General features: G+C 29.1%; 1 protein-coding gene and 1 long non-coding RNA gene across 5 annotated transcripts in view; one reads left to right on the top strand and one right to left on the bottom strand.

The window, feature by feature from the left end:
• LOC136026055 (uncharacterized) overlaps positions 1–16,835 on the top strand; it is a 31,570-nt gene that overhangs the window by 13,824 nt on the left and 911 nt on the right. The window lies entirely within an intron of this gene.
• LOC136026053 (nucleoprotein TPR-like) overlaps positions 1,610–16,835 on the bottom strand; it is a 118,428-nt gene continuing 103,202 nt past the window's right edge. For 2 of the 4 annotated variants that reach the window (XM_065702234.1, XM_065702235.1), the window contains exons 13-14: positions 4,414–4,625; positions 1,612–2,043 (exon numbers count right to left, since the gene is read on the bottom strand). In XM_065702234.1, the coding sequence (XP_065558306.1) occupies positions 1,834–2,043; positions 4,414–4,625 (422 nt within the window). In that variant the 3' untranslated portion in view covers positions 1,612–1,833. Of the gene's footprint in view, positions 2,044–4,413; positions 4,626–16,835 lie in introns of all 4 variants that reach the window. The other 2 variants (XM_065702232.1, XM_065702236.1) reach the window with 2 other exon arrangements.

Here is a 16,835-nt window from a genome sequence, read left to right as displayed (position 1 = left end):
TATGAACGAAAATTTAAATATCTGCCATTATGAGTTGGTTTTCTGTAAAATGAAAAAAAAAAATACCATTATTGCTTTTTATTAATGAAATATCTAAAAAGGGTAGCCTTTCTTGTTTTTCAAGCTCTAGTGTAAATTTAATATTTTTGTAAAGCCTGTTTAAATGGTCAAGAAACAAATTTAAGGAATCCAATCCATGTTCCCCAAAACATAAAACATCGTCTATAAACCTACCCGAGAAAGAAGGAGATGGACGAAAACACTAAATAGCGGACATTTCTATAGAATCCAAAAATAAATTAGGCAGGATTGGACTTAAAGAAATGCCCATTGCTAAACCGAAGACCTGTTGAGAAAATTCTCCTCTATAACCAATTGATGTTTGTGTTTTTTCTTCGTTTTCATTTACTGGCCAGAGACCCGTTTGTCATCTTTATATCCATTTCTTTTTTGTCATGGTTGGCCAGTTCGGCTTTAGATCTTTTATTCGACTTTAAAAAGCAAACAGTTCCAACAAGGTTGACCATGCAAATATTCTAACTTGTGTTTTACCCAATGTAAGTACGGTGTTTGAGTTGCACGAGAGTTCAGTAATACGAGTTATTCTAGTGTCAGTAATACGAGTTATTCTGGTGCCCCTTTTGGAAAATTTTCTGCGGGTGCCCTTGCATATTGCAGCAGCTTCCTTACAGATCAGCCACATTTTTGAGTTAGCCCTTTTAATTTACTAATTAAATTAAATTTAATAATTCATAGATTAACGATGAAGTCATAGATTGATCGATACACTAGGTCAGACTACTGTTATATCTATAAATTATTCAAATCTATTACTATTAAAACAAAGTGCCAAATTTAGTTTCTCTCGTCATTAAATGTTGACACTTTTCTGAATAAGAGGTGTGCACACAAAACAAATATTGTCTGACCTTTGATTTGTACTAACAACCTCCCTGAGAAGTTAATACTTCCTTCTGGTTAGGGGTTTAGCCCCTCCCCCGAAATATTTTGTCTGATTCGTAAAACGCATAAAAAAATGCATTTGAACAAATTTTTGATGCGTTTTTTATTGCAATCCCTCCCCCAAACAAAAATCCTTGATACGCCCTTGTTCCTCCTCCTTGTGTTTCACCCCTATTCCTCCTTGGAAGTTGATGTTTTTCTGCATAAGAGGTGTGCACACAAGAACCATTTTGTCTGACTGTCGTTTTGTAATAACAACCTCCCTGAGAAGCTGATACTGCCTCAAGGCCCTATCCAGGGGGTAAGGGGTTTTATCATTCCCTAAATTTCTGTCCAACTCTTAAAAACGCAACAAAAGTGCGCATATTCAAGTTTTGATGCGTTTTTTTTATTGTACCATCCCCCCAAGCAAAAATCCTGGATGCGCCCTTGTTCCTCCTTCTTATGTTTTAACTACTCCTCTTTGGAAGTTGAAGTTTTTCTGAATAAGAGGCACACACACATGAACCTTCTTGTCCGACTTTTGACCTGTAAGGACTTTGTTTTGACTTTTTGATTTAATTCTGCCAAGTCACCACCAAGTTTTTATCGCCAACGCTTTGAAGTAAAATAACCCATTGAAATCGTTTAAGGTATTTTTATTTAGAGTTGGTCACAGACATACGGAGGGGGAGGTCTAGTCCTCCTCTAAAAATTAAAAAAATTTTCGAATTCCCAGGCACTCCAAATTGAAATCATAATATAAAATTTGTTCTATTTCTGATTCCCCCCTTCCTTCGGATAAAAATTCTTGTGTACATGCCTGGTGTCAATAATACTATGGAGTTTTACTTTCTACTCTCCAGTTGTTAAAACAAAGAATAATAAATTTTAAAAACAAATAGAATTACCGATGCTTTCAGCCAAGTCTTTCTCAAGTTTGGCAACTTTGACTCTTAAAAGGCTAACTTCTCTGCTCAAGTTTTCAATTTCTTGAAGATGAGCTTTATTTTTCTGATTGAGGTCATTCACAGTCACATGAAGTTGATCCTTTTCCGAAGTAGTAACTTTAGCCAGGTCGATTTCTTTTTGAAGCTTCTCCTAACAAAAGAAAATAAAAAAAATTACAAAACTGGGGAACAATTTATATTACAATTTGGGTTGATTTCGCTGCCTTAGCGTTAAATGGGGGGGGGGGGGGGTATTTTTCTGGAGAGGTACGTGTTGACACCTAGAAAGACTGCTAAATAATAAATCATTCGCAAGAATTCCGATATACAGGAATCAGGGTGCAAAATAAAAGTGCAAAACTTCACCATTAAGGTCAGTCGCAGTGATTTTTTTTTTTTTTTTTTTTTTTTTTTTTTTTTTTTTTTTTTTTTTTTTTTTTTTTTTTTTTTTTTTTTTTTTTTTTTTTAGTATGTATGACATTAGGTTTATTTCGAATTAGCGACTTTAATTAGGTCTATTTTTTTTAGCTTTATCCTTAAGAAAAATAAAAAAATAAAACGAAGCTTCTGCTTTTATTTCTTTTTTTTAAGCTCCTTTAAATAACCATGTTATATTTTTAAGATTTTGTTAAAGGGTTTAATTTATTTACTTAAATAAGTTCCATTTGATCGTAATTTATGGTAGTTTTACGCTTGAACAATAATTTCACTTTATTTCTGCTCACCTATGGTATATTATAGCTCTTTACTTTTCTTTGAAAAACTTTTGTGTGGAAGAAATTTTGTTAAAATTAACAACGAAATATAAATCATGTGCCAAATCAGAAGCTGTTTCCTATAGAAAGAGGCAACATAAAAAAAAAGAAAGAAAAAAAAAGCTACTCAAGCAACATCAAAAATCCACTTCTAGATCATCTATTTTTATTTTGCGAAAGAGGTTCTTTGGAAAAACAGACCAAATTGGCCAAAGTTTTCCTTTACGCCCTATCTACAGACATGATTCAAAAAAATTTTCCCTTGTACCCTATTGGTTGATATGATTAATTCAAGTGCAAACCAGATTAGACCAAACTGGCCAAAAAAATTTCCTTTGTCCTTATCCTCATATATGAATAATGCAAGGTTATAAATTCCCAAAATATTTTTCTTTACAACCCTATTTGCTGATATGGAAAACACAAGTTTAAATCAGATTAGACGTAACTGGTCAAAAACGTTTCTTGTACACCCTTAACCACTTATATGAATCATGGAATCGCAAACCAGAATGGATGAGAATGGCTAAAATATTTTTCTTTGCGCTAATTATCTCCTGATATGAATAACTCAAGTTTAAACCAGGTTAGACAAAACTAGTAAAAAAAAAGTTTTCCTTGCTAGAAAAAATGTCAAATTTTTTGGAACATGGTATAAAGGGATGTCCCGTAAAACTGTTCACTAAAACTGTTACTAAATACCACCGGGAAACATGATGTTTTGCCAACAATTGTCGACTTTATTTAACAGGGACAGAAAGATGCAAAAATTTAATATCTGATACGTTTGTTATAACATTAATAACAACGCAACAAAGAAAAATGACGTCCCAGGGTTAATCGACGCTTACAAAAAAAAAACAAAACAAAAAAAAACATACTTCCTTTCGCTTTCTTTTCGATTTACGAATTCTAAACTGCATTTCATTGAAACCAATATGTGTCTTGAACAGTTTAGTTTTTATAGGACCATACATAGAATGTTTTTCGAAGGAAGGTGTTTTTTTTTTTTTTTTTTTTTTTTTTTTTACGAAAGAAATTTCCACAACGCATCAAAGTTTATTTATATGCATTGTCTCTTCATTAAAAACTGACTTTAACACAAAAATTCGTTTCATTAATAACGTAAAAAAATAAACAAACAATTATCTATGGTGCATGTTCCCTGTAAATAGAGCGATTTTGTGACAAGTGTGCATCTGTAGGTTGCACCAAAAGCACAAGATACTTAAATCATTGGCTGCACTAATCGCAGATTCATCCATTCACTGAGCCAGAATTATGATCACTTAGACATTTTCTACCAAATTTAAAATATGACTTGATAGAGGCACAGAGTTGAATCTCAGCTATAGCGTGATACCAAAATTGTTATGTTTTCTGATAAACAGAAACCATAGGAAAGCAGGATAATATTTCAAAATGTGCAGCATCAAAACTAGCTAGATATGCATAAAAGTTGTAAAATGTTCAAAACGTGCAACACGAAGAGTTGCACAGGAGCATAAACCTTAATTAAAAAAAAATCAATGCAAAATTTACAAAATTGTATAACACCAGAAGTTGCACAGGGAACATAGACCTTGTTAAAAAAGCAAAATTGAAATTAAAACAGTAGATAGAAACCAATGAATTAACAAAGAAAGACTTGAAACCAACTAATTAAATAAAAATAGATTTTCCTGCCATAGGTTTTTAAGTTGTATTTTTTTTTTTTGTGTTTTAGACACAACCCCCAAAAAAATAACTATTTAAAAAAAACTCACGCCATGGACTTGAAGATCCTCATTTTCCTTCTTCATAGCTCCTAGCTCCTTTTGAAGAGACGCCATTTGCGATAAGAGCGAGTCTCGCGACTCAGTCACCGATTTCAAAGATGACTCAAGCTCAGCCACCTTTCCTGACTCTTGTTTTATGCCCTCGGTCGTTGTTGACGGTTCGCTAAATAATTCGCCAGTGGTTACTCGGCGAATTCCATCTATAAAAGACCAAAAAATTAATATCTTTTCATGCCATTTGCCAATCATTGCTGATTAGTTTTTGATATTCATTGCTGATTGATAAGACACAGAAAGCGTATTTTTAGGCCATAATTTTTACTTTCCCGGGAAAAGGAACGAGCTGTCATGATTTCATATTTTTGTTCTTCTTGCAGCGTTTGATATTTTCTATTATATATTTGTAATTGTCTTGCTATGTATTGTATTGCTGTATTGTATGTATTGTATTGTATATGCTATGTATTGTATTGTATTGCTGTATTGTATTGTATGTATTGTATTGCTATGTATTATAATACTAGTATGTATTATTTTGTCTAACCAAGCTTTATTTCCCCGTTGATAAAGGCTTCCAGATACAAATTCGATACATTCAAGTGTCTTACATACAAACCTTCTTAAAATGATAGTCATTATAAATGGGAATTGCAAATTTTTAATACTAATTTCACATACGAAAATGCCAAGTTTAATAAGGCTAACTTCATAAGCTAAACTCCATACAAACCACACTTGCGCGAGATAGTGTTTAAATAAGATTACATTGCAATTTAAAACAATTATCACTGATAAAAAAAAAAACTTAACATAGTATTTAATATTACATTATAAAAAATAATATATTTTACTATACCTACTAAAATGATATTTAATGTAGTATTTTTATTATATTACAAAAATTACTACATTTTACTATACCTATTGAAATAATATCTAATGTAGAATTTTTAATAATCTATATATATAAAAATAAGTTGTCTGTGTGTGGATCTGTGGATGGATCAGGTGACGTCATGTTTGTTCGCATATGACGTCTGAATTATTTCACACTAATACAAAAGAAGAAAAAAACTAAAAAAGGTAAAAACTACAAAAAAAACTAAAAAGAAAAAAAAACTAAAAAAGCTAAAAAACTAAAAAAAAACTAAAAAAAAGGTAAAAATCTAATAACTAAAAAAAAACTGAAAAAAATAAAAAAAGGCAAAAACTACAAAAAAAATAAAAACTAATAAAAAAACTAAAAAAGCTAAAAAACTAAAAAAACTAAAAAAAACTAAAAAAAGGTAAAAAACTAAAAAAAAACTAAAAACTAAAAAAGAAAAAAACTAAAAAAAAGGAAAAACCTGAAAAATAAAAGAGAAAAAGAAAACTAAAAAAATATGAATAAATATATATAAAAATAAGTTGTTTGTGGGTTATGTCTGTCTGTCTGTCTGTCGAGTGACGTCGTGTTTGTCCGCATATGACGTCTGAATTATTTCACACTAATACAAAAGAAGAAAAAAAACTAAAAAAGGTAAAAACTACAAAAAAAACTAAAAAGAAAAAAACTAAAAAAGCTAAAAAACTAAAAAAAACTGAAAAAACTAAAAAAAGGCAAAAACTAAAAAAAAACTAAAAACTAATAAAAAAAACTAAAAAAGCTAAAAAACTAAAAAAAGGTAAAAAACAAAAAAAAATATATATATAAAAATAAGTTGTCTGTGTGTGGATCAGTGGATGGATCAGGTGACGTCATGTTTGTTCGCATATGACGTCTGAATTATTTCACACTAATACAAAAGAAGAAAAAAACTAAAAAAGGTAAAAACTACAAAAAAAACTAAAAAGAAAAAAAAACTAAAAAAGCTAAAAAACTAAAAAAAACTAAAAAAAGGTAAAAATCTAATAACTAAAAAAAAACTGAAAAAATAAAAAAAGGCAAAAACTACAAAAAAAATAAAAACTAATAAAAAAACTAAAAAAGCTAAAAAACTAAAAAAACTAAAAAAAACTAAAAAAAGGTAAAAAACTAAAAAAAACTAAAAACTAAAAAAGAAAAAAACTAAAAAAAAAGGAAAAAACTGAAAAATAAAAGAGAAAAAGAAAACTAAAAAAATATGAATAAATATATATAAAAATAAGTTGTTTGTGGGTTATGTCTGTCTGTCTGTCTGTCGAGTGACGTCGTGTTTGTCCGCATATGACGTCTGAATTATTTCACACTAATACAAAAGAAGAAAAAAAACTAAAAAAGGTAAAAACTACAAAAAAAACTAAAAAGAAAAAAAACTAAAAAAGCTAAAAAACTAAAAAAAACTAAAAAAAGGTAAAAAACTAAAAACTAAAAAAAACTGAAAAAACTAAAAAAAGGCAAAAACTAAAAAAAAACTAAAAACTAATAAAAAAACTAAAAAAGCTAAAAAACTAAAAAAACTAAAAAAACTAAAAAAAGGTAAAAAACAAAAAAAAACTAAAAACTAAAAAAGAAAAAACTAAAAAAAAGGAAAAAACTGAAAAATAAGAGAAAAAGAAAACTAAAAAAATATTAATAAATATAAAAAATATAAATATAAATATAATATAAATTAGCAATCAACAAAGCACCGAGACACAAATGACGACCGGGACACAGGGAGTATAAATGACGACCAGGACATAAGTAAAAAAAAAACTAAAAAAACTAAAAAAATGGTAAAAACTACAAAAAAACTAAAAACTAATAAAAAAACTAAAAAATCTAAAAATCTAAATAAACTAAAAAAGAAAAAAAAGAAAAAAGGAAAAAAATAAAGGAAAAAAACAAAACTGAAAAACGAATGTATATACAGACCGGGACACCGGGATACAAATGACGACCGGGACACAGGGAATATAAATGACGACCGGGACACAGGGACACAACTACAATGGGGACGCCGGGGGGCACAGGGGGATATAAATGACGACCGGGACACCGGGACACAAGGAATATAAATGACGCCCGGGACACTCAAAGAGAAATCACAGACTGGAACACCGGGACAAAAATGACGACCGGGACACAGGGAATATAAATGACGACCGGGACACAGGGACATAACTACAAAGGGGACGCCGGGGTGCACAGGGGGATATATAAATGACGATGGCGACTCAGGGAATGGTCGATTAGCAATCACCATCAACAAAGCTCAAGGGCAATCATTAGAATCATGAGGTATAGATCTGAATACGGATTGTTTTCCCATGGACCATTATATGTTGCATGTTCAAGAGTCGGTAAACCTGACAATCTATTTATATGCACAGACAATGGGACAGCAAAGAATGTTGTATATTCGCAAGTTTTACGTAGTTAAAAACATATATATATATATATATATATATATATATATATATATATATATATATATATATATATATATATATATATATATATATACATATATATATATATATACATATATATATATATATATATATATATATATATATATATATATATATATATATATATATATATACTAGCTGTTGGGGTGGCGCTTCGCGCCACCCCAACACCTAGTTGGTTGGGGCGCTTCGCGCCCCCCCCCCCAAGCCCCCCCGCGCGCGTAAGTCGTTACGCGCCATAATAGTTACGCGCCATTGTAGTTGTGTCCCTATGTCCCACCTGTGAATATAGATAGATATATATATATGGTTTTAACTACGTAAAACTTGCGAATATACAACATTCTTTGCTGTCCCATTGTCTTTGCATATAAATAGATTGTCAGGTTTACCGACTCTTGAACATGCAACATATAATGGTCCATGGGAAAACAATCTGTATTCAGATCTATACCTCATGATTCTAATGATTGCCCTTGAGCTTTGTTGATGGTGATTGCTAATCGACCATTCCCTGTCCCGGTGTCCCGGTCGTCATTTACATCCCCCTGTTTCCCCCGGTGTCCCCGTTGTAGTTGTGTCCCTGTGTCCCGGTCGTCATTTATATTCCCTGTGTCCCGGTCGTCATTTGTATCCCGGTGTCCCGGTCTGTATATACATTCGTTTTTTAGTTTATTTTTTCTCCTTTATTTTTTTCCTTTTTTTTTCTTTTTTAGCTTATTTAGATTTTTAGATTTTTTAGTTTTTTTATTAGTTTTTAGTTTTTTTTTCTTTTTAGTTTTTTTGTCCCGGTCGTCATTTATATCCCCCTGTTTCCCCCGGTGTCCCCGTTGTAGTTGTGTCCCTGTGTCCCGGTCGTCATTTATATTCCCTGTGTCCCGGTCGTCATTTGTATCCCGGTGTACCGGTCTGTATATACATTCGTTTTCTAGTTTTGTTTTTCTCCTTTATTTTTTTCCTTTTTTTTTCTTTTTTAGTTTATTTAGATTTTTAGATTTTTTAGTTTTTAGTTTTTTTTTTTTTGTAGTTTTTACCTTCTTTTTAGTTTTGTTAATTTTTTTTTTTACTTGTGTCCTGGTCGTCATTTATACTCCCTGTGTCCCGGTGCTTTGTTGATTGCTAATCGAACATTCCTTTTGTCCTGGTCGCTTTCTCTTTGAGTGTCGTCATTTATTTTTTTCTTTTTTAGTTCTTTTAGTTTTTACCTTTTTTAGTTTTTTTTAGTTTTTAGTTTTTTTAGTTTTTTACCTTTTTTTAGTTTTTTTAGTTTTTTTAGTTTTTTAGCTTTTTTATTTTTTTTATTAGTTTTTAGTTTTTTTGTAGTTTTTGCCTTTTTTTTAGTTTTTTTAGTTTTTTAGCTTTTTTATTAGTTTTTAGTTTTTTTTGTAGTTTTTGCCTTTTTTTAGTTTTTTTAGTTTTTTAGCTTTTTTATTTTTTTTATTAGTTTTTAGTTTTTTTTGTAGTTTTTGCCTTTTTTTAGTTTTTTCAGTTTTGACGTCACCTGATCCAGTTTTTTCAGGTGACGTCACCTGATCCACGATCCACAGATCCACAGACAACTTATTTTTATATATATAGATAGTTTTTTTTTTTTTACTTATGTCCTGGTCGTCATTTATACTCCCTGTGTCCCGGTGCTTTGTTGATTGCTAATCGAACATTCCTTTTGTCCTGGTCGCTTTCTCTTTGAGTGTCGTCATTTATTAGTTTTTTCCTTTTTTTTTTTAGTTTTTTATTGGTTTTTACCTTTATTTTAGCTTATTTTTCAGTTTTTTCCTTTTTTTTAGTTTTTTTTTATTTTTTATTTTTTTTAGTTTTTTACCTTTTTTTAGTTTTTTTAGTTTTTTTAGTTTTTTAGCTTTTTTACTTTTTTTATTAGTTTTTAGTTTTTTTTTGTAGTTTTTGCCTTTTTTTAGTTTTTTCAGTTTTTTTTTTAGTTTTTTATTGGTTTTTACCTTTATAGTTTTTTTAGTTTTTTAGCTTTTTTATTTTTTTTATTAGTTTTTAGTTTTTTTTTGTAGTTTTTGCCTTTTTTTAGTTTTTTCAGTTTTGACGTCACCTGATCCAGTTTTTTCAGGTGACGTCACCTGACCCATCCATCCACACATCCACAGACAGACAACTTATTTTTATATATATAGATATATATATATATATATATATATATATATATATATATATATATATATATATATATATATATATATATATATATATATCTATCTATATTCACAGGTGGGACATAGGGACACAACTACAATGGCGCGTAACTAATATGGCGCGTAACGACTTACGCGCGCGGGGGGGCTTGGGGGGGGGCGCAAAGCGCCCCCACCAACTAGGTGTTGGGGTGGCGCGAAGCGCCACCCCAACAGCTAGTAATGTTATAATGCTAACTTTATAGTCTAACATTTCGTGGTAACAAACTGTAAGTTAGGAGTAATCCGACTCAATACTAACCGAACCTCTAAAAACCGGAATTTTGATACTAATAGATATTTCAAAAGAATCGGCTCATTATCCTGATTTCAAATATACAAGTCAAATCATTAGGTTTAGTTTCACCGATTAAAAGCTACGAGCCCCAGAAAATTTGTCTGATTTTCAAAAAAAGGGGGAAACTTCCCTTTAAAGCCATAGAATGTTAACGAAAATCATATGATCAGATTCAGCGTATCAGAAAATCCTACTGTGGAGGTTTCAAGCTCCTATATGAAAAAATGTAGAATTTTGTATTTTTTGCCCCAAGAAAGATGAGGGATGCGTGTTTTTTTTTTGTTTTTTTTCAGGGGTGATCATGATCGTACCGACCTAGTGGTCTTTTTGACCACTTTTTTTTAAGATAAAATTTTGAGATAGCCATTTTGTTCATCATAATTGAAAGGCCCAATAACTATGCCTTTGGATATAAAATGAACCCCCCCCCCCCACAGCTCCAGGGGAAAGGTCTAAGTTATAAAATCTCCCCATTCTTCACACATATTATTTTTTATTGGGAAGTATGTATACATTTTCGTATGGGGAGAGGTGTTAAATTTTCTCCTCGGGTTTTTCCACGGGGGAATTTTTCCTGAGGAGGGAAGTTTCCAGGGGGTAAACTTATCGGGGGAAATTATACACTGGGGGAATTTGTCAGAATTCGTAAACAAAGTTTTTTTTATATGTCTTGCTTTCTCTTTTCCGTCTCAATTTCACGCGTGAAATTGTCTAAAGGATATATCCGTCGGGAGGGTGTTTCTCCGTGGAGGTAGGGCCAGGTTTCCTGTCATTGTTTAAAAAACGATCAGAAATTAAATAAAAAACAAGTTTTTTCGACTGAAAGTCAGGAGCAACATAGAAAATTAAAACGGACAGAAATTATTGCGTATATGAAAGGGATTGCCCTCTCCTCGACAACTTGCTCTTTAAGCTAAAGTTTGACTATTTGTCACAACTCTACTTTTTAAAACAATAAAAACTTTGGCACAAAAAGCGAAGTGTTGAGGATATTTCGAGGTGTTGAGGATCTTTCGAGGTGTTGAGGTGTTCTCGATCTTTTCCTAATAGTAAATTAATTACTTTATATTAAGCTATATTAATCAGTTATATCAATAATTGTATTATTTATCTTAAAATCAGCTCTCTCGGAATTAGCTTCATTTTCTCGTATTTTTGCGTCTACGATGATTTTTGTGTCTTTTGATGAATTATTCTTTCTTTTTATGTAATCTGTTTATACAAAATAACGAGTACAATAAATTTGTATTAATATTATCAAAAGGCTAACTAACAACACTAAAATTAACAGAAACCATACTTTGATCTCAGGTAGTGTTTAGATACGATAAGATTTTATATTATCAACGCTGACAAAAGACAAATTTAATTTACACGTCAAAATATTAAATAGCTTAAACATTTAACTCTTTAACAAAGTTGCATTAAAATAATAATATTAGTCGACACACTTCGTTGGATTGGAACACCTCCAATATATCTTATTTTCTCTTATTGTGATTGCTTCACATGGAAGAGGTAGTTGTAGAAACTTGGGAGGTGGCTCAGTCAGCTGAAAACTTCAACTTTAATGGTTCAAGATGATTTATTTTTATTGACTGATTTGACTTATTTAATTCATTTAAACAATTTTGAATAACTTGACCACTTATGCTACTAATTTTCAACAAGAATTTAACATCGTGGGGAAAATCCAAACAAAACATGATTTGTTTGTGTTTCAAGAAAAAAAGTGTAGATTTTTGGCCACAATTTTTCCGAAAGGAGGTGTGCTTCAGACCAAGTTTGAGGGGGGGGGAGTATTTTCTCCCCAATCCCGCTTTCTGTGTAGAAGTATGTGACAGAAGGTGGAACAAATACAGGTTAGTAAAATGTTTAACTGATTTGCAATGCTAATAAAAACAGGAAATTGACCAACAATGAAAGCTCCAGAAATAGAAATGTGGTTAAAATCTCTCACGGCTTCTGCGAAATCCGAGTTAAAGTTTCCAAATAGGAGACTTTAACAAACATGCAATAAGATCCTTCTTGAAGAAAATCCTGCTGTCAAAGGCAAAATTAGTCAAGCGCATATGCGAAATTTAAATTTTTTCCAAGATTATGCTAACAAATCCAATGATGTATTGATAGTAGAAAATTGGTCCTAAGTTCCGAATGATGTTCGATGTATTGCTGACCCTCCTACTTTTCAAAATGATGTTCACAATTGTATCATGCTACTTGTTAATGCTTATTATGCTCGTAAAACGTAGCAAAATGCATATAAACAAATTTCTGATGCGCTTTTAAAAGATTTTTGTGTACCCACCCACCCCCGAACAAAAATCCTGCTAAATATATATATATATATATATATATAATATATATATATATATATATATATATATATATATATATATATATATATATATATATACTAGCTGTTGGGGTGGCGCTTCGCGCCACCCCAACACCTAGTTGGTGGGGGCGCTTCGCGCCCCCCCCAAGCCCCCCCGCGCGCGTAAGTCGTTACGCGCCATAATAGTTACGCGCCATTGTAGTTGTGTCCCTATGTCCCACCTGTGAATATAGATAGATATATATATATATATATATATATATATATATATATATATATATATATATATATATATATATATGGTTTTAACTACGTAAAACTTGCGAATATACAACATTCTTTGCTGTCCCATTGTCTTTGCATATAAATAGATTGTCAGGTTTACCGACTCTTGAACATGCAACATATAATGGTCCATGGGAAAACAATCTGTATTCAGATCTATACCTCATGATTCTAATGATTGCCCTTGAGCTTTGTTGATGGTGATTGCTAATCGACCATTCCCTGTCCCGGTGTCCCGGTCGTCATTTATATCCCCCTGTTTCCCCCGGTGTCCCCGTTGTAGTTGTGTCCCTGTGTCCCGGTCGTCATTTATATTCCCTGTGTCCCGGTCGTCATTTGTATCCCGGTGTCCCGGTCTGTATATACATTCGTTTTTTAGTTTTGTTTTTCTCCTTTATTTTTTTCCTTTTTTTTTCTTTTTTAGTTTATTTAGATTTTTAGATTTTTTAGTTTTTTTATTAGTTTTTAGTTTTTTTTTTCTTTTTAGTTTTTTTGTAGTTTTTACCTTCTTTTTAGTTTTGTTAGTTTTTTTTTTACTTATGTCCTGGTCGTCATTTATACTCCCTGTGTCCCGGTGCTTTGTTGATTGCTAATCGAACATTCCTTTTGTCTCGTCATTTATTTTTTTCTTTTTTAGTTCTTTTAGTTTTTACCTTTTTTAGTTTTTTTTAGTTTTTTAGATGAAAATTTTTTTTAGTTTTTTCCTTTTTTTCTTTTTAGTTTTTTATTGGTTTTTACCTTTATTTTAGCTTATTTTTCAGTTTTTTCCTTTTTTTTAGTTTTTTTTTATTTTTTATTATTTTTAGTTTTTTACCTTTTTTTAGTTTTTTTATTTTTTTTAGTTTTTTAGCTTTTTTACTTTTTTTATTAGTTTTTAGTTTTTTTTGTAGTTTTTGCCTTTTTTTAGTTTTTTCAGTTTTTTTTTTAGTTTTTTATTGGTTTTTACCTTTATTTTAGCTTATTTTTCAGTTTTTTCCTTTTTTTTAGTTTTTTTTAGTTTTTAGTTTTTTTAGTTTTTTACCTTTTTTTAGTTTTTTTAGTTTTTTTAGTTTTTTAGCTTTTTTATTTTTTTTATTAGTTTTTAGTTTTTTTTGTAGTTTTTGCCTTTTTTTAGTTTTTTTAGTTTTTTAGCTTTTTTATTAGTTTTTAGTTTTTTTGTAGTTTTTGCCTTTTTTTAGTTTTTTTCTTTTTAGTTTTTTTGTAGTTTTTACTTTCTTTTTAGTTTTGTTAGTTTTTTTTTTACTTATGTCCTGGTCGTCATTTATACTCCCTGTGTCCCGGTGCTTTGTTGATTGCTAATCGAACATTTCTTTTGTCCTGGTCGCTTTCTCTTTGAGTGTCGTCATTTATTTTTTTCTTTTTTAGTTCTTTTAGTTTTTACCTTTTTTAGTTTTTTTTAGTTTTTTAGATGAAAATTTTTTTTAGTTTTTTCCTTTTTTTCTTTTTAGTTTTTTATTGGTTTTTACCTTTATTTTAGCTTATTTTTCAGTTTTTTCCTTTTTTTAGTTTTTTTTTATTTTTTATTTTTTTTTAGTTTTTTACCTTTTTTTAGTTTTTTTTAGTTTTTTTAGTTTTTTAGCTTTTTTACTTTTTTTATTAGTTTTTAGTTTTTTTGTAGTTTTTGCCTTTTTTTAGTTTTTTCAGTTTTTTTTTAGTTTTTTATTGGTTTTTACCTTTATTTTAGCTTATTTTTCAGTTTTTTCCTTTTTTTTAGTTTTTTTTAGTTTTTAGTTTTTTTAGTTTTTTACCTTTTTTTAGTTTTTTAGCTTTTTTATTTTTTTTATTAGTTTTTAGTTTTTTTTGTAGTTTTTGCCTTTTTTTAGTTTTTTCAGTTTTGACGTCACCTGATCCAGTTTTTTCAGGTGACGTCACCTGATCCACGATCCACAGATCCACAGACAACTTATTTTTATATATATAGATAGTTTTTTTTTTTTTACTTATGTCCTGGTCGTCATTTATACTCCCTGTGTCCCGGTGCTTTGTTGATTGCTAATCGAACATTCCTTTTGTCCTGGTCGCTTTCTCTTTGAGTGTCGTCATTTATTAGTTTTTTCCTCTTTTTTTTAGTTTTTTATTGGTTTTTACCTTTATTTTAGCTTATTTTTCAGTTTTTTCCTTTTTTTTAGTTTTTTTTTATTTTTTATTTTTTTTTAGTTTTTTACCTTTTTTTAGTTTTTTTAGTTTTTTTAGTTTTTTAGCTTTTTTACTTTTTTTATTAGTTTTTAGTTTTTTTTAGTTTTTTTAGTTTTTTAGCTTTTTTATTAGTTTTTAGTTTTTTTTGTAGTTTTTGCCTTTTTTTAGTTTTTTTAGTTTTTTAGCTTTTTTATTTTTTTTATTAGTTTTTAGTTTTTTTTGTAGTTTTTGCCTTTTTTTAGTTTTTTCAGTTTTGACGTCACCTGATCCAGTTTTTTCAGGTGACGTCACCTGACACATCCACAGACAGACAACTTATTTTTATATATATAGATATATATATATATATATATATATATATATATATATATATATATATATATATATATATATATATATATATATATATATATATATATATATATATATATATATATATATATATATATATATATAAATAAGTTGTCTGTGTGTGGATCTGTGGATCAGGTGACGTCACCTGAAAAAACTGGATCAGGTGACGTCAAAACTGAAAAAACTAAAAAAAGGCAAAAACTACAAAAAAAACTAAAAACTAATAAAAAAAATAAAAAAGCTAAAAAACTAAAAAAACTAAAAAAAGGCAAAAACTACAAAAAAAACTAAAAACTAATAAAAAAGCTAAAAAACTAAAAAAACTAAAAAAAGGCAAAAACTAAAAAAAAACTAAAAACAAATAAAAAAAATAAAAAAGCTAAAAAACTAAAAAAACTAAAAAAACTAAAAAAAGGTAAAAAACTAAAAAAAACTAACTACAAAAAAAACTAAAAACTAATAAAAAAAATAGAAAAGCTAAAAAACTGAAAAAACTAAAAAAAGGCAAAAACTACAAAAAAAACTAAAAACTAATAAAAAAGCTAAAAAACTAAAAAAACTAAAAAAAGGCAAAAACTACAAAAAAAACTAAAAACTAATAAAAAAAAATAAAAAAGCTAAAAAACTAAAAAAACTAAAAAAACTAAAAAAAGGTAAAAAACTAAAAAAACTAAAAACTAAAAAAAAACTAAAAAAAAGGAAAAAACTGAAAAATAAGCTAAAATAAAGGTAAAAACCAATAAAAAACTAAAAAAAACTGAAAAAACTAAAAAAAGGCAAAAACTACAAAAAAAACTAAAAACTAATAAAAAAAGTAAAAAAGCTAAAAAACTAAAAAAAATAAAAAAACTAAAAAAAGGTAAAAAACTAAAAAAATAAAAAATAAAAAAAAACTAAAAAAAAGGAAAAAACTGAAAAATAAGCTAAAATAAAGGTAAAAACCAATAAAAAACTAAAAAGAAAAAAAGGAAAAAACTAAAAAAAATTTTCATCTAAAAAACTAAAATAAACTAAAAAAGGTAAAAACTAAAAGAACTAAAAAAGAAAAAAATAAATGACGACACTCAAAGAGAAAGCGACCAGGACAAAAGGAATGTTCGATTAGCAATCAACAAAGCACCGGGACACAGGGAGTATAAATGACGACCAGGACATAAGTAAAAAAAAAAACTAACAAAACTAAAAAGAAGGTAAAAACTACAAAAAAACTAAAAAGAAAAAAAAACTAAAAACTAATAAAAAAACTAAAAAATCTAAAAATCTAAATAAACTAAAAAAGAAAAAAAAAGGAAAAAAATAAAGGAGAAAAACAAAACTAAAAAACGAATGTATATACAGACCGGGACACCGGGATACAAATGACGACCGGGACACAGGGAATATAAATGACGACCGGGACACAGGGACACAACTACAACGGGGATTCTATATATATAAAAATAAGTTG

The sequence above is a fragment of the Artemia franciscana genome, chromosome 4 (genome assembly GCF_032884065.1).
Source record: "Artemia franciscana chromosome 4, ASM3288406v1, whole genome shotgun sequence".
Classification (NCBI taxonomy): domain Eukaryota; kingdom Metazoa; phylum Arthropoda; class Branchiopoda; order Anostraca; family Artemiidae; genus Artemia; species Artemia franciscana.
This window is presented reverse-complemented; position numbering and strand designations above follow the sequence as displayed.